Source organism: Temnothorax americanus, unplaced genomic scaffold, assembly GCF_048541705.1.
Source record: "Temnothorax americanus isolate GAGA-0224 unplaced genomic scaffold, ASM4854170v1 Scaffold22, whole genome shotgun sequence".
NCBI classification, from domain to species: domain Eukaryota; kingdom Metazoa; phylum Arthropoda; class Insecta; order Hymenoptera; family Formicidae; genus Temnothorax; species Temnothorax americanus.
Window position 1 is genome coordinate 2,003,025 of NW_027509360.1, and position 19,333 is coordinate 2,022,357.

A 19,333-nucleotide genomic window follows, 5' to 3' on the forward strand; every position below is an offset into this window, starting at 1 on the left:
CAAACGACACGTAAAGACGAATTTACACACTTTGGTGTGAATGAACGTTTCTGACGAATCAATCGGCACGAAGTGAATTGAATTGCACTGTCCAAACGAACCTATTTTCAGACGATACGAATGTGAAAAGCAACATTCTGAATTATACATCTTCAAATGAAATATTTACTGACTTAGTATTTTAAGTTAATTTAATAAGCTCAAATACTACTTAAGTTACTTAATTAACCTATTAAGCTGCAATGCTGCAAATATCTTTATATCTATATAATTGGACGCCCCTATGATATTACAGTATCGGTTTTAGCGCCTAACTCTGATATCTAACTCGGCCTTTCCAATTGTTATACACGCATGCATTCGCGTGTAAAGTGCGCTCGTGGTCGTGGAGGAGGTGTTTGCTCATAGCCTGCGGCCATCGTCGGGTTACCTTCGGGTTCCTCCTGAAATTCCTCCCTCGGTGGTCGCGGCGCAGTTCTGGTTACCAGACCCCGACCGACCACGGACTGACATCGTTCGATTGCACGAGGCGCATATACGCGCGCACCTCACACGCGCGTAATGGATACTAACCGCGCACGATTATGCCTCGGCACGAAGCGCTCGCAGCGCATCCTTCCTTAATACCCTCCGCTCGCGAGCCGGAAAGAGGGTTGGCCGGGGCAACGCGGGCCGCGTCCCTCGAGAAAACAAGTTCGAATGGAGGCCACCGTTATCTCGGGCAGAGTTTTATGATGCAACTTATTGACACGTCCGGTGTTTACTTAAACTTTATAATGGACTCGTTACCGTGAGGATGGAAACTCTTAGTTCTTCTTATCAGCAGATTTCGAAAAAGAATTCTTCCACAGCGTGCATATAACGAAAAGAATTCCTATATCGACGTCGGAAAAATCCGTGTCAGCACCGAATTATTTCCATCAGCTTTGATAAAACGTCACGTATATGAAGTTCATTTCGATCAGGCAGACATTAGTCGTTAGAATGAAAAATCGCACGAATAGATACTAACGCTTGAGAAGGAAGATTAAATATATTCTCGCAGAAGAACCCCGCGCGCGCGCGCAATAAAATTCGTATTAACTTCGGCTCGCGTAATATTCTTATTATATACATCTATACTTTATTCTACCCTCATTAGGATACGGTATAATACAAGAATATAATGTTTCACATTATATAATGCGTGATCCTTGAGGAAGATCGAAATTGAATTGCGCATGTCAGAGAATTGAAACAAAATCATACGCGTCTCGTGACCGAAAAGCTAATCTTTTTGACGCTAAGTATTTTGGCGCATTGCGCTCGTAGTGCATTCTCAAATGCCGTAAATCATTCGAGACGCACTCACGGCATACAATGCGAATAAATTTGCCAAATATGTCGAATAATTTCGCTCGTCCTATTTCCTCGAAATTAAATCGGATCGAATCGTATGCGCTCTCTTCAAATATTCCACGTTACACATACACAATAAATCCTCTCAAAACTTCATATATGATTCGTATGCATGATGTCGTTTAGTTCAAGGAACATTGAATACAGGATACATCTTTACAACGTTCGATATCGCGTCCTTTTTTTTTAATGTTTAAAATTAATATTTATTTTTGCTGCCACGTTCGTTATATTATATATAAGCCACTTAATATAAAATATAGAAATATTTATTAAAAATTTTAAAATTACGTTTTACTACAATCAATACTTGTATGTTGCCCTTTTCGTTTTTATTTTTATCCTCAGTATATATACACACTTTTTAAATTCTAAAATTTAGGTATTAAAATTTAGATACCTAGGTCAAAAATATGATACACATGCTGGGAAATCTGCATATGTTTTACAGATATATATATATTTGCATACATCTGCAAAATATATGTTACAAAAGTGTCTCGCGTAAAGCTACCGCGGGGCACGATGGACATCTAATTTGCACACATTTTCATAGAAGGTTCACGTTATCGTTACGCAATTGAATGAAATTTATATGACTCGTTAAAGCTTCCATGAAAAACCTCAGTGTAAATCCGTCGGTTATTCGTTGCATCGATATTTTCCGGCAGCCGCTTATTTTTGATAAATATACAACGTGAAAATAAATGCTGCGATTTACATGAGCTTCTGGCGCGATAAAAACCGATATTTTGGATATTCTCGCTTTGCGAATAGCCAACGTAACAAAATAACCTCATTGCAAACTCGGTTTAATCTCAAGTGCAATATTGTGCAGCCGCACCGTGATAATCTGTGAATATTAGACACATTTACATCGCGAAAAACTCGACCGCAGTTTTCTGAATGAAAGTCTTACACATCCCTGCATCTTCTTACCATGCTTTTATCTCACTAACACCAGCTCTAGAATTCATTTCACGTTCATCCATTTTATATTTTTTAAAAATATATCTATGTGCGGCGATATTTTCCAAAAGAATTTGAAACTTTATCTAAACAGAGAAAGCAGGAACAGAAAAAAATAGAGTATCATCCAAAATCGCAAAATAACTTTAAATCAAAGTTTTGCACAATGTATCGCCATTATTATTTTTGTAGTTTAATCCCCCGCTATTTCGCGACTTTGCTCGGACGTCATAATCGATAGCTAACTTTACTGAAATGGAAAATACATTTCTGCACTTCCTCGCGGAGAAAGAAAGAGCATTTGCAGATAACGCGTGAAGAGGTGTGAGCGGGCAAACTGGGAATGATCGGGCGTCGGATCGAAGTTACCGGTCCGGCGCGATCGTTCATCGTGACATGGAAACGATGAAGGATAGTGGGCATAGGCGGGGCGGCAGGGAAAGTAATAGTAAAACGTTCGCAAACAGCGAGGCCGGCTTATCAGCTTTATTTATTGCAATGGGAAACCGCAACCGGGAGCGCTTTCGGAGCTTTTCCAGAGCTTAACTCGACCGTGGCCGAAAGCTCTCGTGCGGTCAGGTTGCAGGCGAGGGTCGTCACGAACGAGCAAAATTTCACTTCCATCGACATGGAACGATTCAGCCGCACCGAGGAGTCCGTAATACGACGCGAGCAGCGAGTGCTATTGTGAAACTAAAAGAACGAGATGTCGCAGTTCAACCAATTTCCCATGGCTTATCTTCCACTCTTTCTCCCTTGCTCTCCGCCCTCCTCCTTTCCTCGATCTCTACATCTCGAAAAGGAAAAGCGCGGATATTTTATTTTGACAAATTATCTCTTTTGTTATTTCTAATAGAAATAACTATATATCAAGTCTATCTGATTTTCAAGACCGTTCGAACGACTCTGTTCATCCGATTGGATAACGACACGTAGGAGCGCTCTGAGCGACTTGAACAATTAAAAACTATTTGAAACAACTTTATATATAAACGTAAATGGGAGTGCAATAATTTTTTCTAAAGTTCCTTGGATCTTTCCGGGGCCTTATAACCTACGACCTTTGTCGTTATGTGCCTCCACCTTTGCCGTTAAAACCACCGTAACTTCGTCAGGTTGTCTGCGACATTGTTTCGCGCCGCAACTATGTTCATGCGAATTTCTCTCCTCTTAACTGATGCATTTATAGAGCGATGACAAAGCGGCGAATTCCTATCGTGACAATCTATATATAACACGTTGAAATTATATCGAGGGAAACAACTTATTCGGCGATAACGACAGTTTTACGATATATAGGAAGTCTATTGCGCGGACCATTTACCCGAGAATTTCGGCGCGATTATGATTTCGCGAATCGATATTAGTATACATCGGGCCGTGTTTATTCACCTTCGCATTGATTTGCGGATAATTAATGTAATGAATTTATTAGAGGATCAACATTACGTCGTGTTACAGTTTTAGGCTATTTGTTTTGTACATAGCAGCGGGGACCCTCAAATAGAAGAGTCAGACATGCTTAACTGATCGGACTAGAAATATTTATCTCGCTGCGTTTGATCATGGCATGGCATATTCAAGGCTAACACATCGTGCAGCCAGATTTACTAAGTGCTTTACGACGCTATTGATTTATGTACAAAAATCTTGTATGCGTTACAGGTTCATAAGGGGTAATTAATTATTTATTGTAAATCACATTTAAGCTGCTACTCTAAAGTCTAAAATTTTGTTTGTCTTCATAATTTTATACGCGCAAGCGATCTTTGTTATAAAAGCAATTAACGCAAAACAGATTTAACATAGTTTTTATAACATAGATACTGTGTGAGATAGCGCTATTTATTTGTTAAGATCAAAAGACATCGCAATATCTATTGCGTAATTTCATAATCGTTCAAATTTAAAGCTAATTATCGAGAATAACAAGAAAATTTTTCTTCAAAATTTTTGCTTGAAAATTTTAATTAAATTCTTGTATATCTCTTCTGGGCACTTCTTCTATCAAAGAACGAAACGCTTGATTCTTTTCTGAGATCGCCACTGCGATGAATTGAATCTTTTAGAGCGGAAGATTCGGTGTACTCGAGAATGTTGCAAAACAGAGTGCACTCGAATTAGAGGTGGGTTCAGCACGCTCGGCCGACCCGTCCACAACGGATGTCTTCGATTCAGTTGAAGTATTAAACAATAGGTCAACTTAATAAAACTATTTGCCAAGGCCCTTCGGGTGCGTCATCTTTTTGCGCTCATTCCGAGCAGCGAAAAGGTTAATTGGCACTCGAACAAACAAACGCGAGAGGGACGAAGATCAGATACGCCGCTTCCTTCTACAAAACGCCCGGCTGCTGCGCTCTTGTTGTTTGTCGGGGCCGCAATAGAATTTATACGACGCAGTGTTCAACGTAATTACGAGTCCCCGGTGTGCCGGTGTTTTCGTAGGATGCCGGAAGAGTCACGAAGTCGCGCAAAGTGCGCGAAGACGCACTTCATCGTGAATTTATCGGAGCAGCTTCATCGTTATGCGATTTTAACCGAATCGTGAAATAAATTATCCCACCGTTGTCAAAAAAAGTAAGATAAAATAAATTCGTGGGAATAAACGATCTCTCTTTACAACGCAGAATTCGGGAGATTAATGCGATCTAAATACAAATAAAGATTTATATGCCAACTTGCTTAATCAATTCTTACTTATCAATCCTTCTCATTTGCTTAATTTATGACCAGTGCATCTCGATCTTTACTTTCCAACTTTTTGTTATTTTACAATCTATACCGCATATAACAAAAAACATTACAAAATAGTGTAACACTTTCTATTTTCGAAATATTCTATTTCCTATAATATATCTGACGTATAATGTAATGTAACAAACAATAGAAAATATAATATATTATTGCTATTCAAATTCTGTCAATTCTGTCAAATATGATGGTCTCTCGCACATTTCATTACTTATTAAATTTTCTCTGCTTTCTATATATATACCACCATTTATTTCGTATTCCATTTCGCTTTCTTTGAACGTACAAGATAGTAAAACAACGTTCCGTCAATTAAACTAGATTTTTAAAGGAGATCAATCACTTTGTCGCAAAATGACATCCAGCGTGGGAAATTTAATTATACGATCCAAATGCACGCGGACAAGCAACGTCAACTATCTCGAAAACGTATTGTTACGGAAGCATTATGTATATAGTCTGTTCATTACGCGGAATCTAATATATGCTACATGAGCACGTGTTATCAGCAAATAATTGCGATGTGTTGTCATGAATAAGTATGCCGCTTATAATGATAGACTTAAATGCATATCTATAGCGGTTAATTAATCGTTTGCCTCTGCTCGTGATTACACGAGAGTAGACGATTTAAAAAACCGCAAACATTAACGCGCTTGGCGCAAACGTTGCGAATTCTCAATTTCTTGGCGCGTAAAATTTCATATTTACATATCACACGTTTAAGTGTGGTCCTTTAATCTTTTGTATCTTCAAACGATATTATAGAATAATGCTTAATTTCTTCTTGACAGTTTTTTACTTGACAATTTGTAAATTTTATCGCGCAAATTCACGTTTCTTGCGGGAAACGGCCGAGCTTCCTTGTACGTCCACGGAAAAAGGTGACGAGGTCCTTTCGCGACCGTAGCATTTCGGGGAAAATTAATGACTGACTCCGGCAAGGATAATTAAGGGGTAATTAACGGCGCCTGTTCGTACTTCTTCTCAGCGATATGTTAGACAAACTCTCTAATCTCATTTAAAAGTGTCCGCGACCGTGTCTATACTTGTACGGAAAGCCAGTTTTCTTCGGTGCCTCTATCTTCGTATTGTTCTACTCTTATCTCTCATTATCTCTCGTGAAATCTTCGTGATTCTTCGCGGTGAAAAAAAAATTGTAATTGTAAATTTTATCTTTGATATCACTTGAGAGCTTAACTCGTTAACCTAGAATTCTCCTTCTCCCTAATGGAAAATCGCAGCTACTTTTGTGATTTCGTCCGTTTCTGCTATACCTCGTGCTCCAGACCGAAATCTATTTATTCGGTATAAACGATCGCCGGGCTAAGCGATGCCATGCCGGGGAAGAGAGAAACTCCGCGCCGCGACGCAAAAGGGGCGGAAATTTGCCTATTTGATTATCCGCGCGGATTACGCCCGAGTTGCTTGGACGATTTCGTACATCTGCGTTTAAATCCTTTCGAGCAAGATAGTCGGAGCCGAGAGCGCGGAAGATGCTCTAGAAAAGCTAGAGAGAGAGGAGGGCGAGAGGAACGGTTCGAGTACAGCGTTAAGACATATTTATCATGCCGCGGTAATAATTACCTTTTAAGAGCGGAGGATACGTTCGAGGTAATCGTGACCGAGGCAACCGAGTTCCTTTGAAATAAGTTCGTGTATTTTGCACGCGACATTGTGCTTATGCGCCTCGTTGAGATAATGTAAACGCCGTTTGCTTTAATTTTAGATTAAACGACTGACTATGAAATTCCGGCGAGTGCGGCACTCGCTAAACGATTATCTATTATAAAGTATATTTTATGTACATTTTTCATACGTCGGTTCATATTGAACGTATGTATGTGTATGTGTCACAAATATTATTATATCATGCCATAAAAATCTTTTGACAAATCATTTCCTTTTGCTACAATTGTTCACTCAGTTTCTGCTATTTCAGAACAGTAGTAGAAAAAATAAATTTCTTCGCAGGAATAAAAAAATATATGTGTCTTTGTTCTAAATAGAATAAGGACCACAATCATATTTGCCATATGCGTATGTCGATGTTTTGTCGCACACTTCATTATCAAACGTGGAATCTAATCGCGTCATTAAGAGAGCTTTCAACTGTATCAAATATTGTGGGTAAAAGCGTACAATAAAATCTGCGATTTCTGCATCGGTACTTTCTATAGAGGTTTATTTCTGAATCACTTTATCGAAATTCTTTTGTTATCATCGCTTATACGCTTTTCTTGCATTGGTAGAAAAAGATTCTTTTTTTCCAGAATAAACTAAAAATTCTAATGTTATTTGCAGGTATGTGGGGTCATTATACTTAACTTTCAGTATATTTAATTATTATGTTTCAACGACGAAGTTTCAACAGAGCGCTATTTTTTGTATGTTATTCAGATTTGTATTTTATTCAGATGTGTATTTAAAAAACGTGAAAAATACTGAAATGTGATTTCGTCCATTTATCACATATCTATATAAACCACGGAATAAATAGATTTTGATATTATCTCTTTAAGAAGAATCAATCTTAAATTGTTCAAAATACGTGGTAAAAAATGACAACAGAGCTTCGGGAATTAATACCTCGTATGATTGTAAATAACAGTAAAACAGAGGCAGCTTTTGCCTTTCGTTAAAATTCCTCTTATCATTGTTACGCAGCTCGTTCTATAGCAGAGCAAATAACGGCGTGGAATTCAAGATTGCAATGTAAAATAAGTATCCGTCCTAAATAAACTTCACACGATATCGCGTAAAAATGACGAGTTTTACGACTTCTCGCGGGTAACGAGGAAGAGTCAACGGACCGTGTACTTTCAATTAGAGTTATTTCGCGATAAAGCGGAAACAAGTTCGGGAAAGGCGGAATTCCGCTTTGGAACATCGCGCGCGGAAAAGACAGACGGAAACTATTTGGATATACGATATACGACACAGCAATGAAGCTGTTCGACTCGTCGTAGTGTCGAGCGTCGCGCGAAAGGAAGAAATTCGAGAAAAAGCGCGCGCGTTCGCTCGGGGATGGAACAGGCCGACATTCCGAGAAGCTGTTCCTTAGTTCCTTTGTAATCCATCCTGGTTGACTAGGAGAAACGAGCAAGCAGCGAGGCGGCTCCATTCGAAGCTACATCTTTTTTTCATAGTGGACGATAAAACGTCGGGCGCCAGGCGCATTCCGCGGATAACACGGATATTTAGTTTCACTCACTGGTTGGAACGGCAAAGGAGGTAAGATAAGAAAAGTATACTTCGCAACGCCTCAGGAGGCTCAAGGTGACGCAAGAGCAGTGATAGAAAAAAATTAGTGGCAAATAAGGAATGTTCGAGATATCTAGAACGAATAAATAATAAGCGATAGATTTTTCGCGATTGTCATGTATTCCATTAATCCATTGTAATCTAGCAACTTGAAAAGAGCGTAAAATACTAGACTCAGCTGTTCATTTCCAAGTATCGCATCTCGTTGCCAGTCTCTGGATAAATTCGCAGGCTTTACGCTCGCCTCGGCACGGCTGTGCTAATGCATTTTGCGTTTACATTAACGCCGATCCGCGTAAATGGCAACGTAAAGTTGCGAAAATATGAAAACCGTGAATCGTAACGTTAAGATGCGCGTTTTACCGTAATGTAACTCCTAAGTTATCCCAACCGGTAAATTCGAAAAATTACAACGCGCTTGATCCAGTGTTATTACTTGATTAAAAAGAAAAGCGGCAATATGCTTCATTTTGCGCTGCTTACGTTTGCATTATTACGAATGGAAATATCGCTTACGAAACAACTCTGAGAAAACTTCCTACATTTATTAAAATTTAGAGACAATTCTTTTTCGGTAAAAATGTAATTGCTGGGTAACCTTTTCAAATATCTGAGTTCTCAATCTTCCAACTATAATTACGCAATTATAATTAGAATGCGAAACCTATCTTAACTAAAACGGAATTCAGATGAATTTCATATATTTTAGAAGCTCATATTCCGTCAAGATTCTACAATTTTGCAACCGTTTGTAAAAAAGAGATGATTTTATTTAAAATAAATCCCGTTTAGTCTATCTTTTTCAACGTCTAAAAAACAAAACATATTCGCATTTGCAGTTTAATCTTTGTTATACTTAAAATCAGTAGACGATGTATATCGAGACATCACGTCCATTAACACTTTAAGCCCGGCAGGACTAACGCTTAACGCTTGATGCTCCATAAGCCCTACAGTAACACTATATTACAATGCAGTGGTATGGAGGCACTCACAACGCATAATTAATACATGAAATAATCAGATGAGGGATTTTTACATTATCACAGTTTTTATAGTATTGCAACATATATACCCTATTCATTAACAACATTGCAATTGTTCACGAGGGAATTGTCCGCAGTGGAATTGAAATGATATATGATATGATTATACGAATGCATACTGCGCGCGCATGGAATTAAAATATTAAATAAAAGAAAACTCAATATATATAGACATATCATTATCACTTAAAGAAATTGCAGAGTAAGTATAATACATTTCTTTTTTCAAATAGAGATACATTAAAAGAACATCTAAAATATTTTTATTGCATGTTTTTTTTAGCATAATAAAACGATTTTGTTTCTAAATCTTTCACTATATTGTATCTTTTACTCTTGTTATTTTCTTTTTGCAAACTGTAAGAATACAAAATAGCATTAAACCATTCTTGAACGAAATAAAACGAGGAAAGTGCCAGTGTAACGGCGCGCTCGCCCTTGGCTTAAAAATGCCGTAACGCCCTGGAATACCTTGCGAAACAACTCGAATCTCATTACTCCGACGTGAGAGTTGCTTAAACCGCGGTACTCAAACATCGACTGAAAAATTCACATGCTGAAAATTCGTTCGAGTAGAACCCATCGCTTTTACGAGCGGACGCGAAAATACGAGCGCAATTGTATACATACAGCTCTCTTTGTTCGCGTTTCCGACCATTACACATTTCACGTTTAGATAAGTAAACGATATAATTTTTGTTGGATATTAAATTTCATATCAAATAAATAAAAATAAATATGTTTATTGGTACAGAATATGTAATAGAATCAAATGTATTGCTTAAAAAATTTGTTTTTCCAAACCTTTTACTTGTTCTTTTGATATGACAGCTTTTTCGGTTTTGATATGTTTCAACTATACGAAGACTGATAAAAAAAACTGAATCGAAAATCCGAATCAAATACGAGTCGAAGCAAAACCAGAGTAGATATATAGAAAAAAATCGTCAAGAGACAAATGAAAGAGAGAGAGAAAGAGAAAAAGAGAAAGAGTGTTTGCAGAAAGTACTCGCTGCGAAGTCTGCGAGCTATTGAAGTTGACCAAGTGGTCCATAGAGATGTATTTAATAGCGTTAAAACGGTAACTCAATTATCCATGGAGATCGAGAATTCCACGAGGCGGAAATTCTCGATTACCCTTCAGATAACCTCGAGATTCCGGAGGGTACCTTTAAAGGGAAACCGCGTAACAGTTTCTTACATGGGATCTAAGATCGTTGGATATACCGTGCGCGTCTTTGAGACTCGAAAATGACTTTCACCGTGGCGCCGCGTCTAAAAAGGAACCAAACGCAAAAATGAGAAAAGGGAGCGAAAACCGAAAGCCACAGAAAAGTTTATAAAAAATGGCATCCTCTTTCTCTCCTTCACTCTCTTTCTGTCTCGCTCTCTCACACTTTGAGAAATGTCTCGAGATGCTTTTCATGAAAAAGCACATTCCTCTTCCTATATTTCTTTAAACGTAATCTAACAATTTTTCATTTTTAAATTTTTATTTTATAACCCAAAAACTCATCCAACTAATATCCTTTTATCGAAAAAAAATGTTATTACCAAAATATTTTAATAAAAATTTTTGGCAATTAAGAATTATAATATTTAAATATATTGAGAATCATAAATGAGAAAGAGGAAGAAAAAGAGGAAAAGCATATATGTATATAACATAATAAAAGTAGTACTTATTCATTATACAATAATTAAAAATTTATATTAAAAAATTGTAATATATTTTTTATGTGAGAATAATTATATTTTAAAAATTGAAAAAATTGAACTTATATATTTTTAGCGCAATTATAGATACCGCGGCAAACTTTCATTTATTAATTTAAAATAAGCTATATTAAATTATGAACAGACAGACAGAACAGCGTGACATATCGAATTTCTTTTCGAGCATCTGTTTTCAAGTTCTCGTGCGCTGTTGTTAGAAACGTGGAAGACATAAGGTGGTAGAAAGCGGGAAGAAAATCGCGAGACCTGGTATAGCTCGTGGGCTCCGCGGTATTCTTTTCAGACAGTAATGCAGCAACAACTTATTACAATTGTATTTCGCGCCTCTTCCTCAAGATCACCTGGTAGTACCCGCCTCTCCATGCCAATGTTACCACAGGTTAAAAGTAAAATAAAACTTTTTCCCCGCTACGATGGCGCTCCTGCGACGCGTCTCATGCTTCATTCCAATTTTTTGTGCCAAATAGACCACACGCGTTTATTTTCCAGAAAACGAATATGGGTAAGAAAAGCAGAAAACGGTCGATTGAACACGACGAGGAAAAGGAGAATAAATGGAAGAAACGATTCCGACGTCTGGAGAGACGAATAAAGAACATCCATCGCAGTAAGTTGACGAGGTTATCAAGATTACGACACGCATAGGCCACACGTACAGGTTAGGCCTGTTACGTACCGGACTAGGTCCGGGGCCGCGTCTGCACGAACAGGAGTTCGACCGGACGTAAGCAAGATGCGTAGGCCACACGTACAGGTTAGGCCTGTTACGTACCGGATTAGATCCGGGGCTGCGGACAGTAGTCCGACCGGACGTAGACAAGATGCGTAGGCTACACGAACAGGTTAGGCCTGTTTCGTACCGGATTAGATCCGGGGCCACGTTTGCACGGACAGGAGTTCGAACCGACGCAAACAAGACGCGCAGGCCGTGCGTACAGGTTAAGCCTGTTTCGTACCGGCGTAGATCCGAGACCGCGCTTGCTTAAACGCAAACATGAGACGCTGGCCATACGTACAGGTTAAGCCCGTGACGTTACCGAATTAGATCCGGGGCCGCGTTTTGCCTTAATAAAAGACAGACAAAAGTTTGTTTAGACGCAAAAGCGCACGCAAAAATTGAAAAAATTTTCACACTCAAATGATTTCAGATCGCAACGACGTTCCTGAGTCGTCACCAACAACGCAGCAATCCGTTTCGGAGACCGAGGAGCCCTTAGCCCCTATACAAGGGACACCACCGCCAGAGGATCCGGTCCAAACGGTCGATCAACCGCTAGAGGCGAACCAGGTCGACGATAACGTTCTCAAAGCACTAGGAGAGCGCGTGGCAGTTGACAAGCCACTTGGAGCCCCGATATTCGAAGAAATCGTACTAAGATGGACAGATCTCTTCAAAGCCGGTCTTCCAAAGGAAGAAAAATCTTTGCTGTTGAAGAAATACGGAACACCAGAGAATTGCTTGTTCATAAATCCACCCAAGATAAATCCCGAGGTAAAAGCTTCTCTCAATGAAGCATTCATAACCAGAGACACTCGCTTAGTTGACAAGCAAGAGAAAGTAACCGTCTGCCTGGCTGTATTGGGGACAACTTTATCGGATTTACTGAAAGGTCAGTCCGTCGATAAATTAACGCTTCTGGAAAGATTGAGCGATATAGGAAGGTTGCTAGTAGATCTACAACGGGAGGAGACTCTCACGAGGAGAGCCCTGATCCTCCCTAACCTCAATGCATCGGTTAGAGAAGCCCTTAAAGCTACAGTCGTGGATGAGTGGCTCTTCGGGAAGCAGTTAGAAGAGAACCTTAAGACGGCGAAGACGCTAGAGCATTCCGCTAAAGGACTGAGCAAGACAACACCGAAAGTACCTCCCAGTCGCATATCAAAAAACTCCAAAGGTCCGTTCCGTCAACAGACCTACAAACGACAGTCCACGACGACGGGCGGACAAAGAAAACCTTACAGTCAGCGATACTCGGGATACCGGAAGTCGGAACACGATCGATATCCGAGACACGATCGATATCCCCAGAAGAAACGTTATTAGATCCGGTAAGGAAATTTGCCGGGCGTCTTAGATATTTCCATACAAAATGGGAAGAAATCACCACGGACGCGGTTGTCTTAGAATGGATATCGGGAATAAAGCTACCGTTAGAGGAAACAATTTGTCAAAAATCGATTCCAAGAGAGACGGATTGGTCGCCTGTAGAAATATCACAAATATTAGAACAACTTGAAGAATTACTGAGAAAGGGGGCGATCGAGGAATGTGAGAACGTCCAAGGAGAATTCATATCACCAATTTTCCTTACGCCGAAAGCGGACGGCACTAATCGTTTTATTTTGAATTTGAAAGAATTAAACAAATTCTTAGAGACAGAGCACTTCAAATTAGAGGATATCCGGACAGCAAGAGATCTTTTGCGCCAGAATTCATTTATGGTAACGTTAGACCTGAAAGACGCATATTATGTCGTCCCGATTAAAAAATCGCACCGGAAATACTTACGTTTTAGGTTTAGGGAAAAACTCTTCGAGTTTTGCTGCCTTCCTTTTGGACTGAATATTGCGCCTTACATATTCACAAAAATTATGAGACCGGTGGTAGCATATCTAAGAAAGTTGGGACACATCTCTGTTACATACCTAGATGATCTTCTTTTAATCGGTAACTCTTATCAACTTTGCCTAAAAAATCGAGATGAAACTCGCGATCTATTACAGGAGTTAGGTTTTGTGATTAATGAGGAGAAAAGTCAGCTCGAACCCTCAAAGATTCGAAAATATCTAGGATTTCAACTAAATTCTAAAAGGATGCTAATCGAGCTCCCCGATTCCAAAAGAATCAAGGTACTGTCCGATATCCTAAAATTTGAAAAATTACGCTCATGCACGATACGGGAATTCGCGTCTTTCGTTGGAACACTCGGGGCATGCTGTCGAGCGGTACGCTACGGTTGGGTGTACATGAAGAGCCTTGAAAGGGAAAAGACGCTAGCATTGATAGCGAATAACGACAATTTTGAAAAGACAATGATCCTATCAAATAATATTAGAGAGGATCTAGTTTGGTGGAAATCAAACATTATGTCGGCAAATAATCCTATTGAGATAGAAAATTACGAAACGGAGATTTTCTCAGACGCGTCCCAATCAGGCTGGGGTGTAAGCTGTGAAGATGAGAAATCCTACGGACATTGGGATGAGGAAGATAGGAAACACCAGATTAATTACTTGGAGCTTCTTGTGGCGTTCTTTGGGCTTAAATGTTTCGCGAAAGATTTGAGAAATTGTAACGTACTATTGAGGATCGATAATACGACAGCTATTGCGTATATTAATCGGATGGGTGGCACACGGTACAAAAATCTTAGTAAACTCGCTAAGGATATTTGGAGCTGGTGCGAGCAAAGAAATCTGTGGATCTTTGCTTCCTATATCCGTTCGGAAGGAAATACGATAGCTGACTTAGAATCAAGAAGAAGAGAACACGAAACAGAATTTAGTCTGTCGGGATATGCGTTCAACGAGATATGTCGGGTGTTCGGAAAACCCGAGATTGACCTTTTCGCAAGCAGAATAAACGCAAAATGTGCACGTTATGTCTCTTGGCGGAAAGATCCAAATGCGTTGACTATCGACGCATTCACAGTCAATTGGCAAACATATTATTTTTACGCATTCCCTCCTTCTCAGTAATTCTAAAGATGTTGAGAAAGATCCAATCTGATCGGGCTCGAGGCGTAATAGTTGTCCCTCATTGGCCATCACAAGCGTGGTACCCACTTTGTATGGACATGTTTGAATCGGAACCGATTTATTTCAAACCAGATATGCATCTCTTACTCTCTTCGTGTAGGGAACCACATCCCTTATGGAGGCGCCTTACCCTGGTAGCCGGAATATCATGCGGCAAGCCCTCGCACTAAAAGGAATACCAGAAGACGCCTTGGACATAGCAGTTTCGTCCTTAAGCGATTCGTCCGTACGTCAGTACGAAACGGCTTACAAAAAATGGTGGTCTTATTGTCAAGAGAACCACATCGACGCCTTCACGATTTCAATCCCGAATATTTTAAGCTTTCTTTCAAGAGAATTTCACACTGGAGCGTCGTACGGGACGATAAATAGCTATCGCTCGGCTATCGCATTTATATTGGGACCAGAAATCGGCCAAGACGACAGGGTAAAAAAGTTTTGCAGAGGCGTCTCGAAGAAACGACCACCGAAACCAAAATACAACTCGACTTGGGACCCAAGGATCGTGATAGATTTTTTGGGAAAATGGACACCGAACAACGAGTTAGACCTAGAAAAACTTTCATTGAAACTCGTCACGCTGCTCGCTCTAATAACAGGTCACAGATTTCAGACCTTAGCACTCATAGATGTGCGGAATATCGAAAAAGCAAGAAACTTAATCGAGATAAAGATTCCAGCGAGGATCAAAACTTCGCGGCCAGGAAGAGAACAACCAACGTTAATAATTCCGTTCTACCCTCAGAATAGAGATATCTGCGTGGCATCCACACTGGAAGCATATATGGAACGAACTCGAGAATTGCGAGGCAGATGTACAAGCCTCTTTATTTCGTTCAAAAAGCCTTACAAGGCTGTATCAACGCAGACCCTAAGCCGCTGGGTTAAGTCGACACTAACGATAAGCGGAGTGGATACGAAGACATTTTCAGCATACAGCACGCGTCACGCTTCGACTTCAGCGGCAAAAAGGAGCGGCGTCAGCATAGATACAATTAAGAAGACAGCAGGTTGGACCATAGCTTCAGAGACATTCGCCAAGGTCTACAACCTAAGGGTGAGAGAAGAAAAAGAAGTATTTGCAAGGGCAATTCTAGAACAGTAAGCATTAGGAATATAACTCCCTGCAAAAAAAAAAAATAAATAAATAAATAAAAAATAAATAAATAAATAAATAAATAAAAAATAAAAAATAAACGCACTTCTGCCGTAATAGGCTTTAAACGTCTACCAGGTGATCTTGAGGAAGAGGCGCGAAATACAATTGTACGATTAAACGAACTTACCTGTAAGTGAAGTTCTATCGTAATTGTATGTAGCGCCTCTTCCGAAGAGATCACTTCCCACCCACCCATAGCTAAGAGACCTTAGCCCCTAAGAATTACGGCAGCACTTTAAAGAAATGAAGCATGAGACGCGTCGCAGGAGCGCCATCGTAGCGGGGAAAAAGTTTTATTTTACTTTTAACCTGTGGTAACATTGGCATGGAGAGGCGGGTACTACCAGGTGATCTCTTCGGAAGAGGCGCTACATACAATTACGATAGATCTTCACTTACAGGTAAGTTCGTTTAATCGTACAATTATGAGAAAAAGTGAGTTAATACTTGAAAGTTTAATATTAAAAGTCGAACGCAACTGCCTCGCCGACAAGCTGATCTGGAGAAGAAGAGTACTCCGGAAGCGGCTCGAACACGGTTACCTTCGGTAACCGCCGGAAGCGAAGTATCGATGTACCTTAAGCATCCCTTGACCCTTACATACCCAAAGCAAAGATACACCGATATCCCTTTCGTACGAGCATCTGCACTTCGTTTTATCGATGATATCGAGTGGATATCCGTTCAAAGGAGATCGTCGTGACAGCGAGAGATGAAGGACAGCGCGGAATGAGAGAAGACAAAGTTGGCTGGCAATATCTTAAGCCCCGTGGCGATTATAATAACTGTTCGATATCGGGAGCGAAGCGTCGATACTCCGAGACGTACCATGCACGAGCGTCTTCTAAACGCATCTCAAAATGAGATCTACCCGATACCCCCTTTCGGGCATATGCACTCTGTTCGAGGATCGCGAGTGGGTATCGGTTTGAGGACCTTCGCTGACAGAGGAGAGCAGAGGAGGACGGAGGTGAGAGAAGAGATGGAAAGATGCGCCGCACGCGCCGTGCCGTGTCCACGTCTCTATGTGCTGCTGCTGCTGCTGCTGCTGCTGCCGTCGCTGCTGGCTGCTGCCGCTGCTGCTGCTGCTGCTGCTGCTGCGACGCGGTAGAGGAGAGCGCGAGCGAGGGTGCGCGAGACACGGAGTGAAGAGATGAAGCTTTCGGGGGTGGTCGGGTTGCCATGGCAGCTACCCCGGCCGGGCAGCAGACCCCAGTCTTGCCGCGGCGGTCGCCGAGTGCGCGACGGCTCCGTTTTCCTTTTCCCTCGCGTTCTCGCTGCTCTTTTTTGTCCGCACCGCTCCGAGAGCCGCGGAGCGACCTCCGGCACTGTGTGATACACACTCTGATACACGCCGCGTCGGTTTTCTTGGTGAAAGTCCGGCCCCCGGTGCCGCGGGGATCTTCAGTGAGTTAGCCGAGTTAGCGGACGCGCACAACGTCGGACGCACGATCCAAATCGTCCGCCGCGACACAAAAATGTAATGCTCCGGCAGTCGCGGAAAACCCGGTCGAGACGACAGCTCTTTCTCTCTGTCTCTCTCTCTTTCTCTTTCTCTCTTCTTCTCTTTCGAGTCTGATCTTTCCCGAAAGTTTCACTTTCTGTGGCTTCTCGAAAATCTCCTTTGTGTGTTAACTTTTCGAAAATATTCCGGAAATCTCACATATGCTATCCCAATCTCGTACACGCGGTGCTCGATCCTCAGATGGATCCGGTAGATTTTCTCGCAACGAGATATTGTATCTTTTGCTTTTTTATTTCCATTTGTCAGTATCCACCGACCGCGATTACGGAGAAATTGTGAAGTTTTTATGCAGAATTCTAAGATTTTGGGAAGTGTTTCGAACAGATCATCGATTTATATCAGAGTACGTGAAGAATACCATATTATATTAGGTAGAATATTTGTGATAATCTACGTAATATTCTTATATAACAGATTTACTGTTTATACATATTTCTCCACTATGATTCTACTATTTCTCGAATATAGATTGCGTGATATCAATCCGCGTAATTCTTGGACGATACATTATTCGTCATAATAGCATAATACAGAATGTTTATATTACATTATAATATATAACACATACATGATACGCGTAAACAATTGCACACCAAATCATTTAAATGTAATCACGTCATTTTCATGACGTCTCTCTTCGAGAAATGCTACTTAATAAAATCAAATTTATATGATAATGACAAGCAATTGAAATGTAAACTACATATAAAGTGCATTGCAATGCAGAGAAGTGTCTAAAGCTCCGCGTAATACCTACGTACGCGTAATAGTGAAACCAGATTTATACATCGTAATGTAGGTATATAGTTGAAATGTAGCTGATGTATAATTAATCATAGGGTCGTTTCGCGTAGATCATCGTTCTCGCGGAATACGGTCCGAATGATATCACGTCCCATAATTCTCGCCGAAGTGTCTCCGAGACGTCGGCGTAATACCCCGGTTCATAGTAAAACCAAATTTACATCGTGGCGCGCGTATAGCTAATGCATGGTTACCACGGTTCGAGGTCTCGCGGTGGATTCAGGATCCAGCCCGTGTCTTAGCGCGGTATTTGTCGAATGCGGCGGTGACCTATTCTTATCTTCCATTTTCCTCTCCGTTCCGGCGGAGTTTGGATGAAAGTTTACCACGATGCGCGCGGTGAATTCAGATCCCCCGGCATCTCGAAAGTAATCCACATGCTATTTCGATATTAATCTCGCGCGCGCGCGCGCGCGCGGGCGGGCGCGCTCAGCGAGACATTATTTCCCCGCAAAATTAAATTCGCGAGATAGAGTCACGCCAATCGTATCACAATGATCGGATCGCTCCTCCTCTCGTTTTCCCGTCTCGCACGACGGAATCGCAACGACGCGCCGCGACGTTCTCTCGCCGGGCAACGGCCGAAATGAACTCTCCTGCGAACGTCAACATTTACTTACAAACTCGGATATTGCTCGCGATGTGCAGCCAGATCTAATTTTTCGAGATGAATCTCATAAACTCGAAACACTCGGCAGCTCTTGCTTTACACTCGCAATCTTACGTCTCCGATATTATTGATTTGCTGAACAAATAAAGATAAATAAACTATTTGAGGGACAACATCCGTTCGCAATTGAGTTTCGAGTTACAAGGGAGACAATCATTTCGAATATGTTTGTAAAAAAATATCAACTTTATTTTAATTTGTTATTGACAAATTTGCTACTTATTTTTGTAATTTTGTGACAGTATCATGTT

General features: G+C 40.7%; 3 protein-coding genes across 9 annotated transcripts in view; 2 read left to right on the forward strand and 1 right to left on the reverse strand.

Annotated features, from left to right (window-relative positions):
* Nucleotides 1-19,333, reverse strand: part of LOC143898137 (uncharacterized) — a 331,198-nt gene that overhangs the window by 162,051 nt on the left and 149,814 nt on the right. The gene's annotated exons all lie outside the window — the stretch shown is intronic.
* On the forward strand, nt 11,553-16,087 carry LOC143898071 (uncharacterized). 2 transcript variants are annotated; one of them, XM_077407158.1, is made up of 3 exons: nt 11,554-11,772; nt 12,314-13,214; nt 15,025-16,087. In XM_077407158.1, the coding sequence occupies exons 1-2, from the start codon at nt 11,664-11,666 to the stop codon at nt 13,207-13,209; spliced, it is 1,005 nt and encodes a 334-aa protein (XP_077263284.1). In that variant the 5' UTR covers nt 11,554-11,663; the 3' UTR covers nt 13,210-13,214; nt 15,025-16,087. The 2 variants fall into 2 exon arrangements, with proteins under 2 accessions (XP_077263285.1, XP_077263284.1); XM_077407159.1 differs by lacking the exon at nt 15,025-16,087 and having other exon boundaries at nt 11,553-11,772; nt 12,314-13,808.
* The window catches only part of LOC143898129 (dipeptidase 1), a 130,407-nt gene continuing 128,387 nt past the window's right edge, over nt 17,314-19,333 (forward strand). For 2 of the 3 annotated variants that reach the window (XR_013257107.1, XM_077407353.1), the window contains exon 1: nt 17,314-17,563. The gene's annotated coding sequence lies outside the window, so the exon portion shown is untranslated. The remainder of the gene's footprint in view (nt 17,564-19,333) is intronic. The other variant, XM_077407354.1, reaches the window with a different exon arrangement.